A 24,575-nucleotide genomic window follows, 5' to 3' on the forward strand; every position below is an offset into this window, starting at 1 on the left:
AGCCAGGTCTGGGGGGAGGAGCTCATTAGAGAGCACCTGGTGGCCGAGTCTTGGTGCCCCGTGGGGCTTGTTCGGGCACAGCCCAAAAAAGTAACTTGGGGTCACAGCCCGGTGGGCCCACCATCCACTGGGCAGGAAATCGGGGTCGGGTTCTATGCCAACCAGGCGGTAGGCAGGAGCGGGCATCTAGGTGCACCGCCCCCTGGTGGCGTAAACTAGCTTTGAGGATGTGGAATGTCACCTCACTGGCAGGGAAGGAACCCGAGCTGGTGCAGGAGGTGGAGCGATACCGGCTAGATATAGTTGGGCTCACCTCCACGCACAGCAAGGGTTCTGGAACCAGAATCCTAGAGAGTGGACTCTCCAGAGAAGACTCCCTCCTTTTCCAGAGTTGTCCAGGATGAGAGGCACTGGGCGGGTATGGGGATACTCACGAGCCCTCGGCTGAGCGCCGCATTGTTGGAGTTCTCCCTGGAGAACGAGAGGGTCGCTTCTCTGCGACTTCGTGTTGCGGAGGGGAAAACTCTGACTGTTGTTTGTGCTTATATACTGAACAGCAGTACTCGGGCTTCTTGGAGTCTCTGGCTGGTGTCCAGGAAGGGCTACCACCCGGGAACTCCATAGTTATCCTGGGGGACTTCAATGCTCATGTGGGCAATGACAGAGAAACCTGGAGGGGGTTGATTGGGAGGAACGGCCTGCCCGATCCGAATCCGAGTGGTGCTTTGTTATTGGACTTCTATGCCAGTCATAGATTGGCCATAACAAACACCATGTTCCAGCATAAGGTTGCCCATAAGTGTACTTGGTACCAGAGCACCTTAGGTCAAAGGTCGATGATCGACTTCATAGTTGTATCATCAGACCTGTGGCCGTATGTCTTGGACACTCGGGAAAAGACAGGAACAGAGCTGTCAACCGATCACCACCTGGTGGTGAGTTGGATTGGGTGGCAGGTAAGGATGCCAGACAGACCTGGCAAACCCAAACATGTAGTGAGGGTGAACTGGGAATGTCTGGCAGAGGACTCTGTCCGTGGGGTTTTCAACTCCCACCTCCGAAAGGGTTTCTCCTGCATCCCGGGGGAGGTTGGGGACATGGAGTCTGAGTGGGCCATGTTCAAAGCCTCCATTGCAGAAGCGCCTGTTAGAAGCTGTGGTCTGAAGGTCACTGGTGCCTGTCGCGGCAGCAACCCAGGAACCCACTGGTGGACACCAGCGGTGAAGGAGGCTGAAGAAGGATGTCTTTTGGGCTTGGCTTGCTCAGGGGTCTCCTGAAGCAGGAGCTTTTGACCATTTGGTCAAAAGGGCAGCAGCTGTGGCAGTCGTGGAAGCAAAAACTCGAGTGTGGGAGGAGTTCGGGGAGGCTATGGAGAAGGACTTTCAGTTGGCCTTGAGGAGACTCTGGCAAACCGTCTGACGCCTCAGGAAGGGCAGATAGGGCTTTGCTCAGGCTGTGTACAATTGGGGAGGAGAACTGTTGACCCATACTGGGGATATTTTCAGGCGGTGGAAAGAGCACTTTGAGGAACTCCTGAACCCAGGTAACACATCCTCTGTGGGGGAGGCAGAGCCTGAAGACTCGAGGGAATCTTCATCCATATCCGTGACAGAGGTCGCCGAAGTAGTTTAGAAGCTCCTCAGTGGCAAGGCGCCAGGTGTGGATGAGATCCGCCCTGAGATGCTGAAGGCTCTGGCCACTGTTGGACTGTCTTGGTTAGCACGTCTCTACAATGTCGTGTGGGCATCGGGTACGGTGTCTGTGGAGTGGCAGACCAGGCTGGTGGTCCCCATTTTTAAAAAGGGGGACCGGAGAGTGTGCTCCAACTACCGGGGTATCACACTTCTCAGCCTCCCCAGGAAAGTTTACTCTCGGGTGCTGGAAGGGAGGCTCCAACCGATTGCTGAACCTCGGATTCAGGAGGAGCAATGCGGATTCCGTCCCAGTCGTGGAATATTGGACTAGGCCTACAACTAACGACACGTCAACTAATCGTCTGAGCACGATACATCATCCAAAGCAGAAGTGAGCTTGCATTGCAACAGAAATCATCCGTCCTACCACAGCGCGGAACACGGACGTACATCGGCGCTGCATCGTGCATATATTATGCATGCACGATACAGTGCGGACATCTGCGATCTATCATAAACGCGAAAGTCAGCGTTTACTATACAGCTGTATCTAAACACAGACATCTGTGCTGCATTGGGCGTACATAATATATACACGATGCAGCGCCGATGTCCGTCCATATTCCGTGCTCCAGTTGGAGATGGACAGGCAGATTGGTGCAGCGTCAGTAGTAATGCGGGCGTTGTATCGAGCTGTCGTGGTGAAGAGGGAGCTGAGCCGTAAGGCGAAGCTCTCAATTTACCAGTCCATCTACGTTCCAACCCTCACCTATGGTCATGAGCTCTGGGTAGTGACCGAAAGAACAAGGTCGCGGATACAAGAGGCTGAAATGAGCTTCCTCTGTAGGGTGGCTGGGCTCAGCCTTAGAGAAGCTCAGACATCCGGAGGGAGCTCAGAGTAGAGCCGTGCTCCTTCGCATCGAAAGGAGCCAGTTGAGGTGGTTTGGCCATCTGATTCAGATGCCTCCGAGGAGACCTCCTCTGGAGGTTTTCCGAACACATCCACCTTGGAAGAGACCCTGGGGCAGACCCAGAACATGCTGGATGGATTATATATCTCATCTGGCCTGGGAATGCCTCAGGATCCCCCAGGAAGAGCTGGAAAGTGTCACTGGGGGAAGGGATGTCTGGAATGACCTACTTTGCCTGCCCTCCGCATCTCAACTTTTTTTTAATTAAAACATTAAACACACATACAGGCGCACACACAGAGGCACAAACACATACACACGACCCGTGCCAACTCGCCCCGCCTCATCTCATAACGTGAACACGAGGAGTGGACACACACGTGGCACCAGCTGCATAGCCAACAGGCATTTCCACCCTGACTGTAGTCACCAATCACGTAACACGTAAATGAATTAAGTGTATTGGTCATAAGCCTCAGTTGCCAAGCCACACGGTGCATTTATTTGTCTGTGTTGTGAAGTAGTTTGTCTCATGTAGCCCTAAACAACTGTGCCTAAATTAGCCAACTGCCCACCTGCTTAATACGCTCGACGCTACCCATAATAATAAGCAATTAATAAACAAAACGTGACAATGATGACCACACAACCAATGTTATTTGGTGAATTGGTACAGCATATGATCAGTATACTATAACTGAATATTTAGTTTGTGTACATTTATTATTAGCCTACATTAGGCAGAGGCAACACTTGCTGTGACTTATTTGCTAAATGACAAAAAGAAAAGCCTGATGTCAGGAATCAGACTTGATATTGTTGATCTCTCTTAATTTACCAACTGCACCATGCCCAGAAGGGAGAGGATCAAGAGAGACAAAGAAAAGGAGCTACAGCAGGCCACCCAGGGAAGCAGCTTTCTGCTCTCCTGGATCAAAAAGATCTAAGGAGGATGATGAGACTGATCATGATGATAAAGCAGGAGAGTGATAATGCTCACACAACTCACTCACTTTTCTAAAAGTCATTTGTTTCATTATGATGTCATTTACAATGTTTTATTAACCCTTTTTGTGTTCTTAAGATGTTAAAGTAAAGGCCGTTACAGATCCTGATTTTTTTTTCAAAATCTCACACTGTTAAGGCAGCCAGTGATTCTACACACCACACAACGTGCCCTTTTTTCCCCCACTGAGCACCTGGCTCCCAAAATGTCTGCGCACACCACTACTTATAGATCACCCAGAGGTCTCTGTTATTGGAAAAAAAAATGCTGTTTCAACAATCAGGGAAGGGGTCTCTCAGCTCATTCAATAATGCAATGTGTGACATGTCACTTGCTAATACACACAAGCTTAGAAGTGTATGGGAGAAAAAACTGTCAGTGACTATTGATGAGGAGACATAGGAGGGTATTTTGACTTATGCTAAAAAGATATCTATGTGTACTTGAACTAAGGCAATCCAAAGTAAAATTTTACATAGAATACATATATCCCCAAATCGCAGACATTTCTTTGATTCTTCACTTTCTCCTCTGTGTCTCATATATACACACGTGGACAAAATTGTTGGTACCCCTCAGTTAAAGAAGGAAAAACCCACAATTCTCACTGAAATCACTTGAAACTCACAAAAGTAACAATAAATAAAAATTTATTGAAAATTAAATAATCAAAATCAGCCATCACTTTTGAATTGTTGATTAACATAATTATTAAAAAAAACAAACTAATGAAATAGGGCTGGACAAAAATGATGGTACCCATAACTTAATATTTTGTTGCACAACCTTTTGAGGCAATCACTGCAATTTAACGATTTCTGTATTTGTCAATGAGCGTTCTGCAGCTGTCAACAGGTATTTTGGCCCACTCCTCATGAGCAAACAGCTCCAGTTGTCTCAGGTTTGATGGGTGTCTTCTCCAAATGGCATGTTTCAGCTCCTTCCACATATGTTCAATGGGATTCAGATCTGGGCTCATAGAAGGCCACTTTAGAATAGTCCAACGCTTTTCTCTCAGCCATTCTTGGGTGTTTTTGGCTGTGTGTTTTGGATCGTTGTCCTGTTGGAAGACCCATGACCTGCGACTGAGACCAAGCTTTCTGACACTTGGCAGCACATTTCTCTCCAGAATGCCTTGATAGTCTTCAGATTTCATCGTACCTTGCACACTTTCAAGACACCCTGTGCCAGATGCAGCAAAGCAGCCCCAAAACATTACTGAGCCTCCTCCATGTTTCACCGTAGGGACAGTGTTCTTTTCTTCGTATGCTTGGTTTTTGAGTCTGTGAACATAGAGTTGATGTGCCTTACCAAAAAGCTCCAGTTTGGTCTCATCTGTCCAAAGGACATTCTCCCAGAAGCTTTGTGGCTTGTCAACATGCATTTTTGCAAATTCCAGTCTCGCTTTTTTATGAGTTTTTTTCAGCAGTGGTGTCCTCCTTGTTCGTCTCCCATGAAGTCCACTTTGGCTCAAACAACGACGAATGGTGCGATCTGACACTGATGTACCTTGGCCTTGGAGTTCACCTTTAATTTCTTTGGAGGTTGCTCTGGGCTCTTTGGATACAATTCCAACGATCCGTCTCTTCAATTTGTCATCAATTTTCCTCTTGCGGCCACGTCCAGGGAGGTTGGCTACTGTCCCGTGGGTCTTGAACTTCTGAATAATATGAGCCACTGTTGTCACAGGAACTTCGAGCTGTTTAGAGATGGTCTTATAGCCTTTACCTTTAAGATGTTTGTCTATAATTTTTTTTCGGATGTCCTGGGACAATTCTCTCCTTCGCTTTCTGTTGTCCATGTTCAGTGTGGTACACACCTTTTCACCAAACAGCAGGGTGACTACTTGTCTCCCTTTAAATAGGCAGACTGACTGATTATGAGTTTGGAAACACCTGTGATGTCAATTAAATGACACACCTGAGTTAATCATGTCACTCTGGTCAAATAGTTTTCAATCTTTTATAGAGGTACCATCATTTTTGTCCAGGCCTGTTTCATTAGTTTGTTTTTTAAATAATTATGTTAATCAACAATTCAAAAGTAATGGCTGTTTTTGATTATTTAATTTTCAATACATTTTTATTTATTGTTACTTTTGTGAGTTTCAAGTGATTTCAGTGAGAATTGTGGGTTTTTCCTTCTTTAACTGAGGGGTACCAACAATTTTGTCCACGTGTGTAAAACTGAAACAGGTACCTGAAACCACTGCCTGTGGTCATGTTACAAATTACAAAAATATTGGTCTATATACTTTGTGAAATGCAAGATATATCTGACAGAGATTTAGACATGCATCTGATGTCTCTGATCTTGTTACTTCCAAATCGGACTATAAGTAACGCAGCTGTCAGAAGGTTATATAACATTCTTACTTTTGACGCTAGGAATGGCATACTATTACAATGGACTAGTGGTAGGGCCCCTAGTCTTCAGAGCTGATGTAATGTTGTTTATGAGTTGCTTCTTGTGGAATATCTTCTGAATATTGTACACAGCAAAACAGATCAATTCTATGAAGTTTGGCAGCCTTACCTAGACTATCTTGGACCAAAGCTTTCATCTATTGCCATATAAAGAATCGTCTGACCTGTAATGCATTATAAATACTAATACTAATGCTAATGCTAATAATAATAATAACAACAACAATAAGTATGTGGGTGTGGTCTGTTTCTGGTGACCTCTTATGTATAGACACATACATAAGAGGTCACCAGAAACAGACCACACCCACATACTTATTGTTGTTGTTATTATTATTATTAGCATTAGCATTAGTATTAGTATTTATAATGCATTACAGGTCAGACGATTCTTTATATGGCAATAGATGAAAGCTATTGGGTATGGGTATATGCATGTATGTGCTTTTGTATGTATTTGGATGTATACATGTATATTGTATGTATTGGTAAGCTGAACTGTCTGCTTACGTTAGCGATGTTTGTGTTTTATGTTAAACTTTGAAAATCCAATAAATATATTGTGAGAAACAAAAACATGTTGGACCACATATCCTGTGGTCATGGAAAGGATGTTAATCTGTCTCAGACGGGTCAAATTAATGGCCTGCATCAATAAAGAAAGGAGACCTGATTTTCCCTGTTCCAAAGTGATGGGCACATCACGGTAAGAAGAGAGGCAGATGAAGTGATGCACTCATGGCTAGTGCCTACATGAATGTGGGGGTTCAGTCAGGTCCATTTCTTACCTGTACTGCTCTGAATGGTCCTGACAGTGGTGGCAGATGTGCGTGGTGGGGATGATGGCAGCAGGAGCAGTGGTCTTCCTCCTTCTCCTTCCTCCTCCCCTACACAGCCCTGGTCGATTGCCCTGACGTAACTGTGGCTCCTCATCCGAAAGCATCCGGGCATAGACAGGGTGTCCATGGTGTCCATACTGTCCATGGCAGCCTCCATGGCCTGGGACTGCATCTCACTGTAGACCTGCTCACACACTTGCTCAATCTGCCCATTCACCTCTACCTCACTCAGCTACAGAAGAAGAGGAGGAGGAAATACCATAATTTGCACATTATTTTACATTTTTGTCAGTTTGATCACTTCATTTAAAAAAATAAATCAGACATTACAATCAAATAATTACTCAGTACTTGAGTAGTCTTTTCACCAAATACTTTTTTTACTTGAGTAATTTTTTGGATGACTAGTTTTTACTTCGACTTGAGTGATATTATTTTGAAGTAACGTTACTCTTTCCTGAGTACAGTTTTTGGCTACTCTACCCACCTCTGGTTGTAATATTGTTTTAGATAGACAGACAGACAGACAGACAGATAGACAGATAGACAGATAGATAGATAGATAGATAGATAGATAGATAGATAGATAGATAGATAGATAGATAGATAGATAGATAGATAGATAGATTAAACCTTTATTGATGCCACAGCGGGGAAATTTACAGTGTAACAGCAGCAAATAGAACAGTTTAAATAAAAAAGAGAGCAGCACACAATGCACACAGTGCATATATATATATAAATATTTCCCTCTTCTAGAAGAAAAAAACCCACAATATTTACGGCAAAATTTCTATGAAATTGCACAGCATCATTATTTACATTTTTTATTGCACAGTTTGTAGGTGGGTGAACTGAACTACTGGGAGCAGGCTTGATTGTAAAGTCTGACTGCAGCAGGAAGGAAGGACCTGCGGCATCTCTCCTTTAGACACCTTCCTTCCTTTCTCCCTCACTCACATTCATCACCTTGTTTGTTTTGTGTTGTTTGTACAAATGTGTGTTATCGTTGTGTTATGGTTAGCAGTTGTTATTGTGTTGTTAATTTGCTAAATGTTGTGAGTTTACTTAAAGTGCTTAAATATAAGTTCAGTGCCTTCACTTGTTTGTTGTTCACATTTTGGTCCCTAACTTGTATAGATTCCAGCTACCGAGCTTTTACCAGTAAGTTTCAGCTTCAATGATTTCCCTGATCTTTCCTGGAGTTCTTCTTGACAGTTACAAGAGGTGCTTTAATATGGTGCTTTGTTACATTAATCTGATCTAAATATTTCTCTGGTTGAATATCAGTAAAATTGTGTTGTAATTTTGCATAAGCATTCAAACCCATTAAAAAAACATTTTCCCGACTCTGAAATCTGTGAGATTGCTTTTTAGGCTGATGTTTCGAAAACCACATTATCAGGTGTTACACTACCTTCGCCCCTTGGAAGTTTTCCTCTTTTATTGTTTTTCAACATTTAATTCTTTTCAATATGATTTGACTTTTTGAGAAGAATTTACAAGCCTGCCTGCTGCAGACAAGCATCTTCACATCGTGAGGGGATGATATGCATTGTTTGATGTCTGCCAAACATAGTGTCTAGTCTGGTGGCCAAAAAGCAAAATTTTGGTCTCATCAGACCAAAGAACGTTCTTCCAGTTGAATTCAGAGTCTCCCACGTAGCTTCTGGCGGATTTCAGTCAAGATCAAATATTAGCTTTTTTCAGCACTGGGTTTCTCCCAGAAAATTTTAACTGGCAAAGAACCCAGGTAACAGATGTTGTAGGCACCGTCTCTGTCCTCCTGGTTTCTGTAACTCCTTCAGTTGACTCATAGGTAGCTTGTTGGCCACCCTCACTTGTTTCTTTCTCACATGGCCACTCTTCTTTTGAAGATGTCCTGTTTTAGGTAAATTTATATATGTGTCCCTCCATCTTAAAGATGGATTTAATTGCACTCCAAGGAGTATTTAGTAACTTACAAATTCTCTTGTAACCATCCCATGACTTATGCTTTCAATAACATTTTCACAGAGTTGTCTAGAGGGATCTTTTATCTTCATAGTATAGTTACAGCCAGGCGTGTTGATTCACCAGTGGTTCGACCTTCCAGATACAGGTGTCTTTATACTCATCTGAGACACATTCACTGCATACAGAGGGTCTCCATTTCATTAAATGAGTGACAAGCACAGATTGACTGCACCTGTGTTAAATTATGTGTTTCACTTTAAAGGGGGTGAATACTTGTACTATATTTCTTTTACATTACATATTTTTGTTAATTGACATTACTTTGTGGAAATGAGTTTTTTCACCTTGACATGAAAGAGTCTGTTTTGTAAGTTCTTGTCCTCTAAGAGAGGGCATATAGATTTAGAGGCACTGTAAATCCTCATTGACAGAGTTGTGAAGGTTACTTTTATTATTTACCTTTCAAGTGCTGTGTTGTACTTAAATTTTACTATGCCACTTGATTGATTGAAACACAGCCTTATCTGCACCCTTTTCCTGTCTCACTTCAAATGTATGGTTAGCCCCCGAAAATGTCCAACCTTCATGTCCAGTATTTGATTTTGCATCAGTACTGGCTTTTCATTAGTAGGAAAAATGTTCTGATTGCTTTACAACCCCCATACAAGATAATACTGTTGTTTTAAAGTCTTTCAACTACTGTGTCACATTATTACTCAGCCTTTAACACATACACAAACATCTCATGAGGAGTCTCAGATGTGCTTTTTATCCCCCTATTACTGTTTACTATCATTGCTGAGAGTTATTTTTCCATTGACTTGAGCTGAAAAGAAATGGTAATTGAATAAATCTCTGCAATTAAACAGTTTCATGGCTAGAGCCCCACCATGCACAAGGAGGACACTGAAATGGTAAGAGAGGCAATGCATTATGGTTATGAAATCAGGGAAAGGTTAAGGATAAGTAATACAAGTGGAGGTTCAAGGTTAGGGTGTGGCAAATGAAAGCATACTGGGCACCAATTCAGTTCACTTGCTCTAGCATTGGGTAGCACAGAAGCTCAAACTGCTGCCTGCCAGAAGGAAATATTAAGTATTCTATTATAGGTGCAGTAGAGAGGAGCTGTTTAGAGATGCTGCAGTCAAGGTATTGAGTGAACCACATTTATTCCAAGGGATACAGTGCCAACACAAAGTTGCATGTAAAGAGTGTTTGTTTTGGATGGATTTGTGGAATTAAAAACATGACTCTGATCCTCAGTATAGCACTTACAGTGTAGACATGCAGCTCATACACTGTGCACAGACTTATTTTCTTACATGGACAATATTTTTAATCCTAAACTGTGTTCTTGAAATATTTGTTCACTGGAACAACAGAGAAGTCACATTTGTTTCTTGAAGCCAAGTCAGTTTCTGCTTTGGCTTGGTGTCATTTTGATGCTGCTTCAGACAGATATCAGCACCACATGAGAAAATCCTGTCAGGATGTAAAGTGCCTGAATTTCTTCAATACGCAACTGACAATTGATTCACTATCATCTTAATAATTTCATGGTATTACAATCTGCTGTGCAGTGTTTTGTTGTCTGATTAGTTGTCAAACTCGTAGTTTTCTCACTCAAAATTGACTTCCTGAATCCTACTTTATCTTGTCTCCAAGCACCCAAGATGACACATCTTCCTTGGCAACTAAAAAACAGTTTGTCAAAGAGCACTGTGTGAAATGGTGAAAGGCTCCAGGACAAGTACAAATCATTTAGTTTTGTCAACTATGTGAATAATGACATCATTGGGCTGTGTTTAGGAATAAGCTGTATGTTCTTAGAGTATTGTGTAAAGTAAGATCTAATGCAACTAAGCAAGAGTCAAGAATCCTTGTAACAACCTACAAATTTAATTTCACAGCAGAGTGCAAAAAAATAATTCCAAACACCATCAGGTTAATCCAAAGCAACTAACCTGACTGATGGTGCTCATGGCTCTCATGTAGCTTTCATTGCGTGAGCGGTATTGGGGTGAGGACAGCAGCGATTTGGGGTCGAGGAGGGTTTTGGGGTCCAGGGTATCCAGGCTTCTATTGATTGAAACCTCACTCACCGCACGCAGGTAACTGTGGCTCCTGATCTGCAGTTTAGGGGAGTGTTCCGTTGAAATCCTGCCAGAGTGACGAATGTCATACAAAAAGTTATTTCTGACATGCCTTAATACTCATTCAGTCAATGTCCATATGACAACAAAAAAACGTATAATTCAACCACATATGCATGGCCATTCAGTGATTTAGCTGTAAAATTCATTCAATATGCACATATTAATTTATCAACCACAGAAGCTCCTGCAGCAGCCAGAGTCTTTGCTTTGGCATCTGTGTCAAACAACCAACTCATACCATATTGTACAGCTCCTTGTCTCAAAGCTGTAGTACAAAGGTGTAGGTATCACAAGGAGCTGCACAGAGAAATGTGTTTGTGTGATTTAAACTGCTCATATATTTCTAAATCTTCCCACTCCCAAGGGGACCAGCTTCACACCATGGAGTGAGGTCACGTTTGAGGTTGCGTCGTCAAGAGGTCTCATATTTTGTTTAATTTAAGGTACAGTTTCACCTGGTTTCATGCCATTTATCACTTTAAAGTTTATTATTAACATTGTGTGATTGACTTACTTTTTTGTTACTTTGTCAACAAAAGGCCAAAAGTCACTTTTGAGAGACCACTGAAGTAGATCGTTAACAAACTTGTTTCAGGCCTGCTCCATATTTGGAACTCTTTTTTTTGCAGGTTATATTCTTGGAATACCCTATATCTCTTGTGTGTCGCAAATACTACCATGATGAACAACAAGAGAGAAAACACTAAAGCGTGGTCTACAAGGAATCCTATGGAGGCGAGTCTCAGTGGAGCTCTGACTTTGCTATACAATGCAAAGCAGCGCAGCAACAGGTGAGGACTGTGGCCCCTCACACACATTGGAGACATTGACTATAATACTTGAAGGACTGCAACAACACATAGATGCCACACTGAACTCCAAGATTCACACATTCTCCAAAACTCCATGCTCTGAGATGATTCTGAAAAAAGAGAAATTAAAATCAATTGTGACCACACTATAGGCAATAGTGAACTTTCATGGCTTTACCATAAAAGACCAACAACTTTCAGAAACCACCAGCAATGAAGACTTTGCTACTCTCAGAAACACAGAGAACATACTCAAAGGTGAAGTTAAAATGCTTATAGCTAAATGTGATGTGATCTTGAGGGAACCTACCTGAGGGAGTTCATGCACAAATATATAAATTACCTTTTAAACCTGAATGAACAACCCCTTCTGGACCATGTCCATAGATCACTCCAAGACAAGCCCAGGGATAGGACTCTCCTTGACATATCATTGTTAGGATTCACTACTATTATGTCAAGGAACAAATCCTGGGTCACACAGGGGTGGCTACTCCTTTAAATTGATCATTTTTCCTGACTTTGCCCCATCTGTAGCCAAGAAATGCTCAGTATTTAGAAATGTTAAGTGCCTTCTATGCACATGTCCCAGTGCGAGCAGCTACTACACAAAGTCTGCAAGGTAACAGTTTCCTCTGACCTGCTCTATCAGCAAGAGCTGTTTTCACTGACAAAACCACAGCTCTTTCCAGTCATACTCGCCAACAACTGGATCAACAGAACCACCAGCAGAGAAAGCAGCAAACTGAGGAACTGCTTCCTTCTCATGGATTGGTAACAGGGCATACACAACTAACACAATAACAGTGTGTACGGCCATGCATAGGACTGCCTAACTTTTGTTAGTGCACATGTAAGAATTTAATCAGATTTACATAGATTGTTGTTGTGATCTATCTTTATGACTTAGATATTGGATGGTTGACTTTGCAGTAGTGCTCGGATGATGCTAGTTTCAAAACTATTTTGCTTCTAACCTAACATGGGTTTTTCATGCCAGAGGACATGAAATATAGGAAGACAGAACAAAGAAACACAAGTTTTCTAGTGCGCACCCAACATTTACCTACCACCTGATGGTTTATCTGCGATGCAAACAACTTGTTTCAGAATATTGAAACAATCTGATTAAATGATTCCAGACTACGGATTAGGATGTCTGTTGGTCACTCTGTATTCTTTCATTGCTTGATTGACTTTTTTGTATTTGCACCTTGTTTAGAATTTGGTTGTTGTTTTCCAAATCTGCAATTTGCTCCTTTTTTCAAGTTATAGTTGTGTGTATCAGCACTCAAAGTCTGGAGTTAACTTTTTAAAAATGTTACAGTCATCATTATGACACGCCACTGCAAAACCTTGTGAACACTGTGGGTTCACTTTGTACAACAACAATGGCATCTTCTTCTGTTGTATTATTTTTCATTGCTATTAGCTGTGTTGTTAATTGCTGGACCTCGATTGATTATATGTTTAATTAAAGTCTGTTCTGAACATATCAGAAGCCAAATAACCTGAATAAGCAGTAAACTGAAAATCAACTGCAAAGTTTTGTCTTTCATAATGAACTCAAAATTAAATTTCAAGCGCCAACACATGCATTAAGAAAGAACAGCCAAATTTAGTTTCCCACTCATGACATTTGGCATCTCACTAGAATATTTGAAAATCTGTGTGCTTGCATGCATGTGTGCATCTCTCTGTTGTATATCTCAACATCTATACATCAGACTTGCTTCAAACTAGGGGATTGTATATTGCAGGTGACCTACAGAAGCGCAGTATCGAACTTGAAAAAGATTGGCATGAGTGGCAGCCATCTTTTGGGGTCCTCAGTGGCACTTTGACTACCTGTGACCAGATGTTAGGTCACCTAGGCAACGCTATCAAAGGGAACAAGGCAAATGTATGACATTACATAAGGATTTCATATTTTAACAACTTCAAGCTTGGAAAGTGTATTGCTGGTCACCCAAGGAAGAGTAGTGTTGACTTTGTGTAGGCACAGGTTAAGTCTCTTTTTTTGCTAGACCATATTATCAAAGGGAAATGAAAGATGTGATGGTTTCACATTCTGATAGGAGCCTAATAAAAACGGCACACATAACTGTTAGAAATGAGCCATTTCAACCTCATTAAGAGACAGGAAAACAATAAAGATAAACATCCAAAAAATTAAAACAAAAACTAAACAAACATCTGTAACAGAGGGGGGCGGAAGCAAGGAGGTCTTACTGTAGCGTGGTCATCTCAGTCAGGGATGGTTGTGTGGCTTTCAGGTAGCTGGCCCGGCGAGCCTGTATCTTAGGGGAGGGTTTGGGACTCCCGTCAGAATCTCCACTGTCGTCCTCTGCCATGGCTTTGACGTAGCTGCCGCTTCTCATCCTCCGACATGGGATATCATCCTCTTTCCCCAGAGGGAGAAGCCGCCCCACTCATCCTGAGGTACCTGATGACCAGGCGAAGAAGTCAAAGAAACACCATCAGGATGATCCACTCCACTGCTGTCTGAGTTCCAGCCACCAAACTGGCTAACTATACTGTCCTGGTGGTACATAGAACCTATGAGAACAGACCTAGCATGCAGAACAGCAATAAACACAATACAAAGCAAAATCTACCATCTAGAAGCACAGACTGCACTAAAACGGATGGCTGACATTATTATTAATCCATCCCTCTCTTCCACACATGCATCCATACACAGCTCCTACATTGCTATGGTACAGTCTGCTGACTAATTAGCATGTCACTATATATCTAGGAGTCGGCCTGAAATTTCTCTCTGGCTAATTCATACATCTGCTTTCCAGGAGTCAGTTTAGTTCATCAACGCAGAATTGTGCCCATGCACAAATACAGCGTTTAATGTGTGTATGTTCATTCAAGTGCACATGTTTCAAAAATGATCTCACCCGAGGGTCTGCTTGCTAATGGAGAAAGACTTGGTGGTAACTTGATGGTGTTAGATAATGGTAAGATACTGTAACAATAACTGCATTTAAACAAATGAAATGAAAACATTTAATCAATCTAATGAACATCAAAATAAATCACCTTTCTAGTAGTATATTGGATTTGCATATTCTTATAACCACAAGTCAGGATTTAAATATTTTTCACTTTAAAGGAGTGACTGTGATCACTTAAACAACACATTATTCTCACTTTCCTGCAGTAATAAATATCCAGTCAAATACCTAGTTTGGATTTAGATCCATGTTTTGCCATGTCCTTTTCTGAGATTTCTTCCTCTACCCCAAAACCATGGAAAACTACTACTTAAAAATCTATTTGCAGAAACGCATGTGGATTGTCCAGAATAACAAAGACAGCTTTTTTTTTAAAAAATGTGAAGCTACAAATGATAGAAAGGTGTTAAAACACACAGTGCATCGGAGCTTGCTATGTATGGAGCTGGATACCTTCAAAATGGTCAGAGGGCACATGTTGACCCCTTTAAAGGGTACAATGTTGCAAGAAGAGGTTGTTTGCTAATCAGACAAAGACACTTCAACTATGCTTGCTAAATACCACCACATGTATTATTTTATCTTAAAGTTCAAGTGATAGAACTGAGAAACAGTAACCCAAAAATCAAGAAATTGCTTTCAACACAGCTTGAAGCTAGCTAGATAACTCACAAGGAAGCTATGAGCTGCGATATAGTAAGTGGGATGATGGGGGATGACTGTGAAGTACTGGACAAAATTTGCAACAGAAATAACAGAAATACAGAAAGAAGGTAATATGACAGTAATTAAAGTCAGTATGGACTCATTAAATTAAGACGTGACTAACTGAGACTCAGAGATTAAAAGGCCAAGAAAAGATTCTTGTCACATCTAGAAACAAAATATGTACCCGGCCAACCAAGTGAAGAACATAAATAGAAAAAGTGTATGTTTTAGGGCTTTTCATATAAGCAGAACAACTACAGCAGAGGACACAACGTTTAAATTAAGGGAGTACCAGAAAGCACATAAAATGGGCTACTTCAGAAAAACAATATGACAATCTATGACAATTGAGAGGGCATATCAGACCACATCACCACATTAAAACATAATGTATCACCAGGGCAGGGACTAACACATCAACAGGCATGCCAAATTATGGCAAAATTTCTATGCTTTGCCAATAGAGAAAAAGTAAACACAGCATGGACAGTGTAGTATCACACATTAGCCTATGCTACGAAAAGTGAAATCGGGATGTGGAAGTGCCGTGTTCTCTGCTCTCCACTACACACATCTTAACATTGGATAGTTTACCTGGCATATTTAGCTCCTGAAGTAGTTTCAGTTCTATGTATTCCAATCTGTAATACTTATTTTAACCCTACTGTCATCATAATCTTCTCTATTTTATGCACACTGATCAGGCACAACATTATGACCACCTGCCAAATATTGTGTTGGTTCCCCTTTTGCTGACAAAACAGTCCTGACCCATCAAGGCATGGACTCCGCTAGACCCCTCAAGGTGTGCTGTGGTATCTGGAATGAAGATGTTAGCATCAGATGTTTCAAGTCCTGGAAATTGTGAGGTGGGGCCTCCATGGATTGGACTTGTTTGTTCATCACATTCCACAGATGCTCCATTGGATTGAGATCTGAGGAATTTGGAAGCCAAGTCAACACCTCAAACTCATTGTTGTGCTCCTCAAACCATTCCTGAACCATTTTTGCTTTGTTGCATGGTGCATTATAGGGCTGAAAGAGGCCACAGTCTTTAGGTAATACTGTTTCCGTGAAAGGGTGCACATGGTCTGCAACAATGCTTAGGTAGGTGGTACATGTAAAAGTAACAACCACATGAGTGGCAGGACCAAAGGTTTCAAAACAGAACATTGGCCAAAGCATGCACTGGCTTGGCTTCTTCCTATAGCGCGTTCTGGTGCATTGTGTTCAACAGGTAAATGACTTACACGCACCCAGCCATCCATGTGATGTAAAAGAAAATATGATTCATCAGACAAGACCATCTTCTTCCATTGGTCTGTGGTCCTGTTCTGATGCTCACATATCCATTGTTGGTGCTTTCGGCGGTGCAATGGGTCAGCATGGGCACCCTGACTGGTCTGAAGCTATGCAGCCCCTTATGCAACAAACTGTGATGCTCTCTGTATTCAGACACCTTTCTGCCAGAACCAGCTTTAATTTCTTCAGCAATTTGAGCAACACTGGCTCGTCTGTTGGATCGGACCACACAGGCCAGACTACGATCCCCATGTGCATCATTGAGTCTTGGCCACAAATTACCTTGTCGCCGGTTCACCACTGTTTGTTCCCTTGACTACTTTTGAAAGATACTCACCACTGCAGATCAAGAATACCCCACAAGAGCTGAGTTTTGGAGATGCTCTGACCCAGTTGCCTGGCCATCATGGTTTAGTCCTTGTCAAACTCACTCAACTCCTTAGGGTTGCCCTTTTTTCCTGCTTCTAACGCATCAACTTTGAGGACAAAATGTTCTCTTGCTGCCTAGTACATCCAACCCACTAACAGGAGCCATGATGAAGAGAAAATCAGTGTTATTCACTTCACCTGTCAGTAGCCATAATATTTTGCCTGATCTGTGTGTATGTGTGTGTGTTTGTGTGTGTGGTCAGGTGCTGGGTTAAGGTTAGGGTTAGGGGTTAGATATAAATGGGAGTCAATGGTATGTCCCCACAGTGTAAGAAAAACGTGTGTGTGTGTGTGTGTGTGTGTGTGTGTGTGTGTGTGTGTGTGTGTGTGTGTGTGTGGTGGAACACGATTAAAAAAATTATGTAATTAATAACAGGCTTCCTAATTAATTAATCGCAATAATCACATTTTTGTAGTAAGCAAGTAATTATTTTCAATTCAAATAAAATTTGGTTGATCAATCAATGAATAGACATATACATGTTTATAAGTTAATTTCTAAAATTAACACAATTTTAAAATGGGACATTTAGAAAAAAACTGATTTGGATGAGTTAAAGCCTAGATTTAGCTTGTTTTTTCCACTATATGGCATATTACAAAAGCATAAGAAGTTCAAGGACCTTCAAAAAGTTGAAAATCCACAGATTCATTCTGTTTTCATAGTTTCAGGGTCTGATAAATGGTGTCATTTTGATGGTTCTTTTTTTAGGAAAATTTTTTTATTTCTAAACAAAAATATTTTTTCATAAACAAAGTTTCTAATTAAGTTATTGAAAGACAGACATTTTTGTGGTTGAACTTATTACTCTGCCAAGGCTCCGCCTCTTTGGCAGTGTACAGTCTATGGTAAAAACTTAAAACGCAAAAACGTTTGTTTCATTTCTATTTATCTGCATTTTTCACCTGCCTACTACATTCACAAATTACTGCCAACTCAAAATGCAATTATAGCGATGATATTCAAAATTTTACAACTTATGTAAACTAAAGCACTTTCAGTGTCTTCTAAAGTGGTCCATTATGGGATGGCTACACCGTTAGCCGTTAGTAGGACTGTCATAGCTAATGTTAGCTCTGGTGCTAACAGCTGCACGTTTTACATTGAGGTCATACCGTCGGCTTGAAGTGATGCAGTAATCAGAAAATTCTTTGTTGGTGGAGGTTTTCACGGATGCCAGACTCACCACACAACCCGGTCTCACGGGGATTCGTGAAACTGTCACGTAAATTTTTGTTTCGGTTTCGTGCGCACCAACACGATTTCGTCATGTTTTTCGTGCCGCTCACCACGAAATGTTTTTCGTGTTGCTCACAACGAAACCCGCTGTGGTAATCACATCTGAAAGTGGTTTATACCGGCGGATTCATGACGATCTCAGCTGTCCATCGGCGTATACTGATTGTGTGATCGCGTTTGCGGCCGTCGGACATTCTTTGAATTCCTATGCAAATTGGTAAGTGTACCACCGGGTTATGGTTAGGTTATGGTTAGATTATGGTTAGGGTTATGGTTAGGGACGATGTCATGCAAAATATAGCGTTGGATTCGCCACGGTTTTACATTAAAAATATAATATACACATTCGTTTGAAATACGTTCTGAGTGGCACGAAAAGTCCGCCGTTTAAAATACATTGGTGCGCATTTCGTGGTGAGCGGCACGAAAAACATGACGAAATCGTGTTGGTGCGCACGAAACCGAAACAAAAATTTACGTGACAGTTTCACGAATCCTCGTGAGATCGGGCTGCAACACACCACACCACACCTACCAAAACTCAATAGAGTTTGTTCCTCCGGTCGCTGAGTCAGTGGAGGTTGCTGGGTTAGTGTCTGTGGATCTCACTCTGCTTTATCTATCCTTCTTGTGGTCTCCTGACATCTTCATGATTGATCCAGTTGAGATTTTGTCGTATTTGGTGTTTGTGAAGGGTTTTGGATTTGTAACTGGTTTTAAGGTGTGAATTAAAGAGCACAAACAAATAAAATGCACCTTTTCTCTTAGAACACTGTCTATGCCTCACCTTTCTGTCTGTCCTGTGTTTGTTTTATGTTTCACTTCAGCCCGATCTCACGAGGATTCGTGAAACTGTCACGTAAATTTTGTTTCGGTTTCGTGTGCACCAACACGATTTCGTCATGTTTTTCGTGCCGCTCACCACGAAATGCGCACCAATGTATTTTAAACGGCGGACTTTTCGTGCCACTCAGAACGTATTTCAAAAGAATGTGTATATTATATTTTTAATGTAAAACCGTGGCGAATCCAACGCTATATTTTGCATGACATCGTCCCTAAACATAACCCTAACCATAACCCTAACCATAACCTAACCATAAGCCGGTGGTACACTTACCAATTTGCATAGGAATTTCAAGAATGTCCGGCGGCCAGCGGCCGCAAACGCGATCACACAAGCAGTATACGCCGATGGACAGCTTAGATCGTCATGAATCCGCCGGTATAAACCACTTTCAGATGTGATTACCACAGCGAAAAACATTTCGTGGTGAGCGGCACGAAAAACATGACGAAATCGTGTTGGTGCGCACGAAACCGAAACTAAAACTTTCGTGACAGTTTCACGAATCCCCGTGAGACCGGGTTGTTCACTTGGGTGTGCACAGCCCTCAATGGCATAATGCAGGAAACAGCTTGAAATAAACATGATAGGTGAATTTGCCATGAGGACAGGTGATGGTCACAGTCACAAAGAAGAAAAAAAATTGCACATGAAGCTTAAGCAATGACACCATGGTTGGTTGGTGTCGTTTTTGAGCAGACTTGCAGACAAAAAATAAAAAAAGAAAATTCTTTGTTGTACAATTTGCACACAATCAGGCTTTTATCCAAGCTGCCATCAGGAAGATTTTTAAAAGAGAATTTTCCTCCCAACAAGCACAATGTGGTCTCATCTTCCTTCATTGTTCACCAAACCTCCTTATTCACTGTGTATCTTCTTCACTGCAGACCATAGACCATATGCTGCAGACAGACTTTAGGTTCATTATCACCACCTACTGGGCTGGAGTGTTGATCAGTGTTACCGGTATGCCACAATATAACCTACATATATATATATATATATATATATATATATATATATATATATACAGTGGGTATGGAAAGCATTCAGACCCCTTGCAATTTTTCACTCTCTGTGTAATCGCAGCCATTTGCCAAAATCAACAAAGTTCATTTTATTTCTCATTAATGTACACTCAGCACCCCATCTTGACAGAAAAAACAGAAATGTAGAAATTTTTGCAAATTTATTAATAAAGAAAAACTGAAATATCACATGCTCATAAGTATTCAGACCCTGTGCTCAGTATTGAGTAGAAGCACCCTTTTCAGCTAGCACAACCATGAGTCTTCTTGGGAATGATGCAACAAGTTTTTCACACCTGGACTTGGGGATCCTCTGCCATTCTTCCTTGCAGATCCTCTCCAGTTCTGTCAGGTTGGATGGTGAACGTTGGTGGACAGCCATTTTGAGGTCTCTCCAGAGATGCTCAATTGGGTTTAGGTCAGGGCTCTGGCTGGGCCAGTCACGAACGGTCACAGAGTTGTTCTGAAGCCACTCCTTTTTTATTTTAGCTGTGTGCTTAGGGTCATTGTCCTATTGAAAGGTGAACCTTCGGCCCAGTCTGAGGTCCTGAGCACTCTGGAAGAAGTTTTGCTCCAGGATATCTCTGTACTTGGCCGCATTCATCCTTCCTTCAATTGCAACCAGTCGTCCTGTCCCTGCAGCTGAAAAACACCCCCACAACATGATGTTAACCACCATGTTTCACTGTGGGGATTGTATTGGGCAGGTGATGAGCAGTGCCTGCTTTTCTTCACACATACCGCTTAGAATTAACACCAAAAAGTTCAATCTTGGTCTCATCAGACCAGAGAATTTTATTTCTCATAGTCTGGGAGTCCTTCATGTATTTTTTGGCAAACTCTATGCGCGCTTTCATGTGTCTTGCACTGAGGAGAGGCTTCCGTCGGGCCACTCTGCCATAAAGCCCCGACTGGTGGCGGGCTGCAGTGATAGTTGACTTTGTGGAACTTTCTCCTATCTCCCGACTGCATCTCTGGAGCTCAGCCACAGAGATCTTTGGGTTCTTTTTTACCTCTCTCACCAAGGCTCTTCTCCCACGACTGCTCAGTTTGGCTGGACGGCCAGGTCGAGGAAGAGTTGTGGTCGTCCCAAACTTCTTCCATTTGAGGATTATGGAGGCCACTGTGCTCTTAGGAACCTTGAGTGCTGCAGAAATTCTTTTGTAACCTTGGCCAGATCTGTGCCTTGCCACAATTCTGTCTCTGAGCTCCTTGGGCAGTTCCTTCAACCTCATGATTCTCATTTGCTCTGACATGCACTGTGAGCTGTAAGGTCTTATATAGACAGGTGTGTGCCTTTCCTAATCAAGTCCAATCAGTTTAATTAAACACAGCTGGACTCCAATAAAGAAGCAGAACCATCTCGAGGAGGATCAGAAGAAATGGACAGCGTGTGAGTTAAATATGAATGTCGCTGCAAAGGGTCTGAATACTTATGAGCATGTGATATTTCAGTTTTTCTTTTTTAATAAATTTGCAAAAATTTCTACATTTCTGTTTTTTTCTGTCAAGATGGGGTGCTGGGTGTACATTAATGAGAAATAAAATGAACTTTTTTGATTTTGGCAAATGGCTGCAATGACACAGTGTGAAAAATTTCAAGGGGTCTGAATACTTTCCGTACACACTATATATATATATATATATATATATATACATATATATATATATATACACACACAGTGCCTATCATAAGTATTCACCCCCTTTGATGTTTTGCCATTTTATTGCTTTCATAAATCAATCATGGTCAATAAAATTTTGCTTTTTTAACAAAAAAAATTATTGGAAAAAACTCTTTAATGTCAAAGTGAAAACAGATTTCTATAAAGTAATGTGAAAAAAAATTATATAAATGAAAATAATTGTTTTCATAATTATTCACCCCCTTCAAGTCAGTATTTAGTTGATGCACCTTTGGCTGCAATCACGGCAGTAAGTCTGTGTGGATAGGTCTCAATCAGTCTTGCACATCTGCCCACTGCAATTTTGCTCCATTCTTCTATACAAAACTGCTCAAGCTCTGTCAGGTTGCGCGGGTATCGGGCATGAACAGCCCTTTTCAAGTCCAGCCACAAATTCTCTATAGGATTGAGGTCTGGGCTTTGACTCGGCCACTCCAGAACATTTACCTGGTTCATTTTTAACCATTCCTGTGTAGCTTTTCCAGTATGTTTTGGATCATTGTCTTGCTGGAAAATAAATCTTCTCCCAAGACGAAGTTCTCTTGCAGATTGAAAAAGATTGTCCCCCAGGATTTCAGTGTATTTTGCAGCATTCATTCTGCCCTCTATCTTTACAAGTCTTCCAGGTCCAGTTGCTTAGAAACATCCCCACAGCATGATGCTGCCACCACCATGCTTCACAGTGGGGATGGTGTGTTTTTGGTGATGTGCAGTGTTTGATTTCCGCCAAACATGACGTCTTGTCTGACGGCCAAAAAGCTCAATTTTGGTCTCATCAGACCAAAGAATCTTCTTCCACTTTACCATGGAGTCTTCCACGTGCTTTTTGGCAAACTCCAGTCAAGATCTAATATGACTTTTCTTCAACAGTGGCTTTCTCATTGCCACTCTCCCATAAAGCTTTGACCGGTGAAGAACCCAGGCAGCAGTTGCTACATGCACAGTCTCTCCCATCTCAGCAGCTGAAGCTTGTAACTCCTTCAGAGTAGTTGTAGGGGTCTTGGTGGCTTCTCTCACTAGTCTCCTACTTGCACGGTCACTCAGTTTACGAGGGCGGCCTGATCTAGGGAGATTCACACAAGTGCCATATTCCTTCCATTTCTTGATAATTGATTTCACTGAACTCCGGGGGATGTTCAGTGCCTTGGAAATTTTTTTGTAACCATCCCGAATTGTACTTCTCAATAACCCTTTCCCTGATGTCTTCATGGTGTAATGGTAGCCAGGAATACTGATCAACCACTCTCTGGACCCTTCAGACACAGGTGTTTTACAACTCAATCCCTTGAAACACACCCACACCACTCAGGTGATCTTCATTTCACTAATTGTGAGACTATTGGCAACAATTTGATGGACCTCTATTGAATTAGAGCATTAAATTAAAAAGGGGGTGAATAATTATGCAAACAATTATTTTCATTTATATAATTTTCTTTCATTAACATTACTTTATAGAAATCTGTTTTCACTTTGACATTAGAGTTTTTTCCAATAAATTTTTGTATTAAGAGAGCCAAATTTTATTGAGCATGATTGATTTATGGAAGCAATAAAAGGGTAAACCATCAAAGGGGGTGAATACTTATGATAGGCATTGTATATATGTATATATATATATATATATATATATATATATATATATATATATATATATGTATATATATATATATATATATATATATATATATATGTGTGTGTGTGTGTACAGCGCCCTCCATAATTATTGGCACCCCTATTTAAGATGTGTTGAAAACCTTAAAATAAAAAAATAAATTTAATTTTTATTGCAGAAGCATACGCTCACACTGAAAATTGTATTAAATGTATTATAGGAGAACATCAGGTGCTGTTTTGTTGGCAAAAGGGGGTTGTACAAAGGGGTGCTAAAAACTGTGGCACACATGATATGATGTAAAAGAATTATTTCCTAATGTGTGATTTTTTTTCCCGACTGAATAAATGCACGGGAATTAAAGGTCGGATTTTCCTCTTTTTTCATTGTGGTCCTATATTATTTAGAAAAAAAATGAATTTATTAGAAGCTAAAGAACGCATCTTAACCAAGGGTGCCAATAATATACACTGCTCAAAAAAATTAAAGGAACATTTTGAAAACACATCGTATTTCAAATGTGGAGAAAAAACTAACTGGATATTTACATTGACATGGACTGGATAATGTGTTAGGAATGAAAAGATGCCACATTGTTTGAAGGAAATGAAAATGATCAACTCCCAAGAGGGCAAAATTCAAGACACCCCAAAATCAAAGTGAAAAACTGATGTGGCAGGCTAGTCCATCTTGCTGAAATTCCTTGGCAGCAAGTCAAAATGGTATTCAGTAGTTTGTATGGCCTCCATGTGCTTGTATGCATGACTGACGATGCCGAGACAAGCTCTGAATGAGACGACAGATGGTGTCCTGGGGTATCTCCTCCCAGAACTGGACCAGGGCATCGCTGAGCTCCTAGACAGTCTGAGGAGCAACCTGATGGTGTTGGATGGAATAAAACATAATGTTCCAAAGGTGTTCTATTGGATTCAGGTCAGGTGAGCATGGGGGCCAGCTAATGGTATCAGTTCCTTCATCCTCCAGGAACTGCATGAGTTCTCTTACCACATAA

General features: G+C 41.3%; 1 protein-coding gene across 1 annotated transcript in view; it reads right to left on the minus strand.

The window, feature by feature from the left end:
• The window catches only part of LOC110964770 (disks large-associated protein 1-like), a 212,760-nt gene that overhangs the window by 109,923 nt on the left and 78,262 nt on the right, over window positions 1–24,575 (minus strand). The window contains 4 exon segments of the mRNA XM_051953320.1: window positions 6,766–7,048; window positions 10,737–10,932; window positions 13,973–14,159; window positions 14,162–14,186. Of these exon segments, the coding sequence (XP_051809280.1) occupies window positions 6,766–7,048; window positions 10,737–10,932; window positions 13,973–14,159; window positions 14,162–14,186 (691 nt within the window).

The sequence above is a fragment of the Acanthochromis polyacanthus genome, chromosome 9, assembly GCF_021347895.1.
Source record: "Acanthochromis polyacanthus isolate Apoly-LR-REF ecotype Palm Island chromosome 9, KAUST_Apoly_ChrSc, whole genome shotgun sequence".
Lineage (NCBI taxonomy): Eukaryota > Metazoa > Chordata > Actinopteri > Pomacentridae > Acanthochromis > Acanthochromis polyacanthus.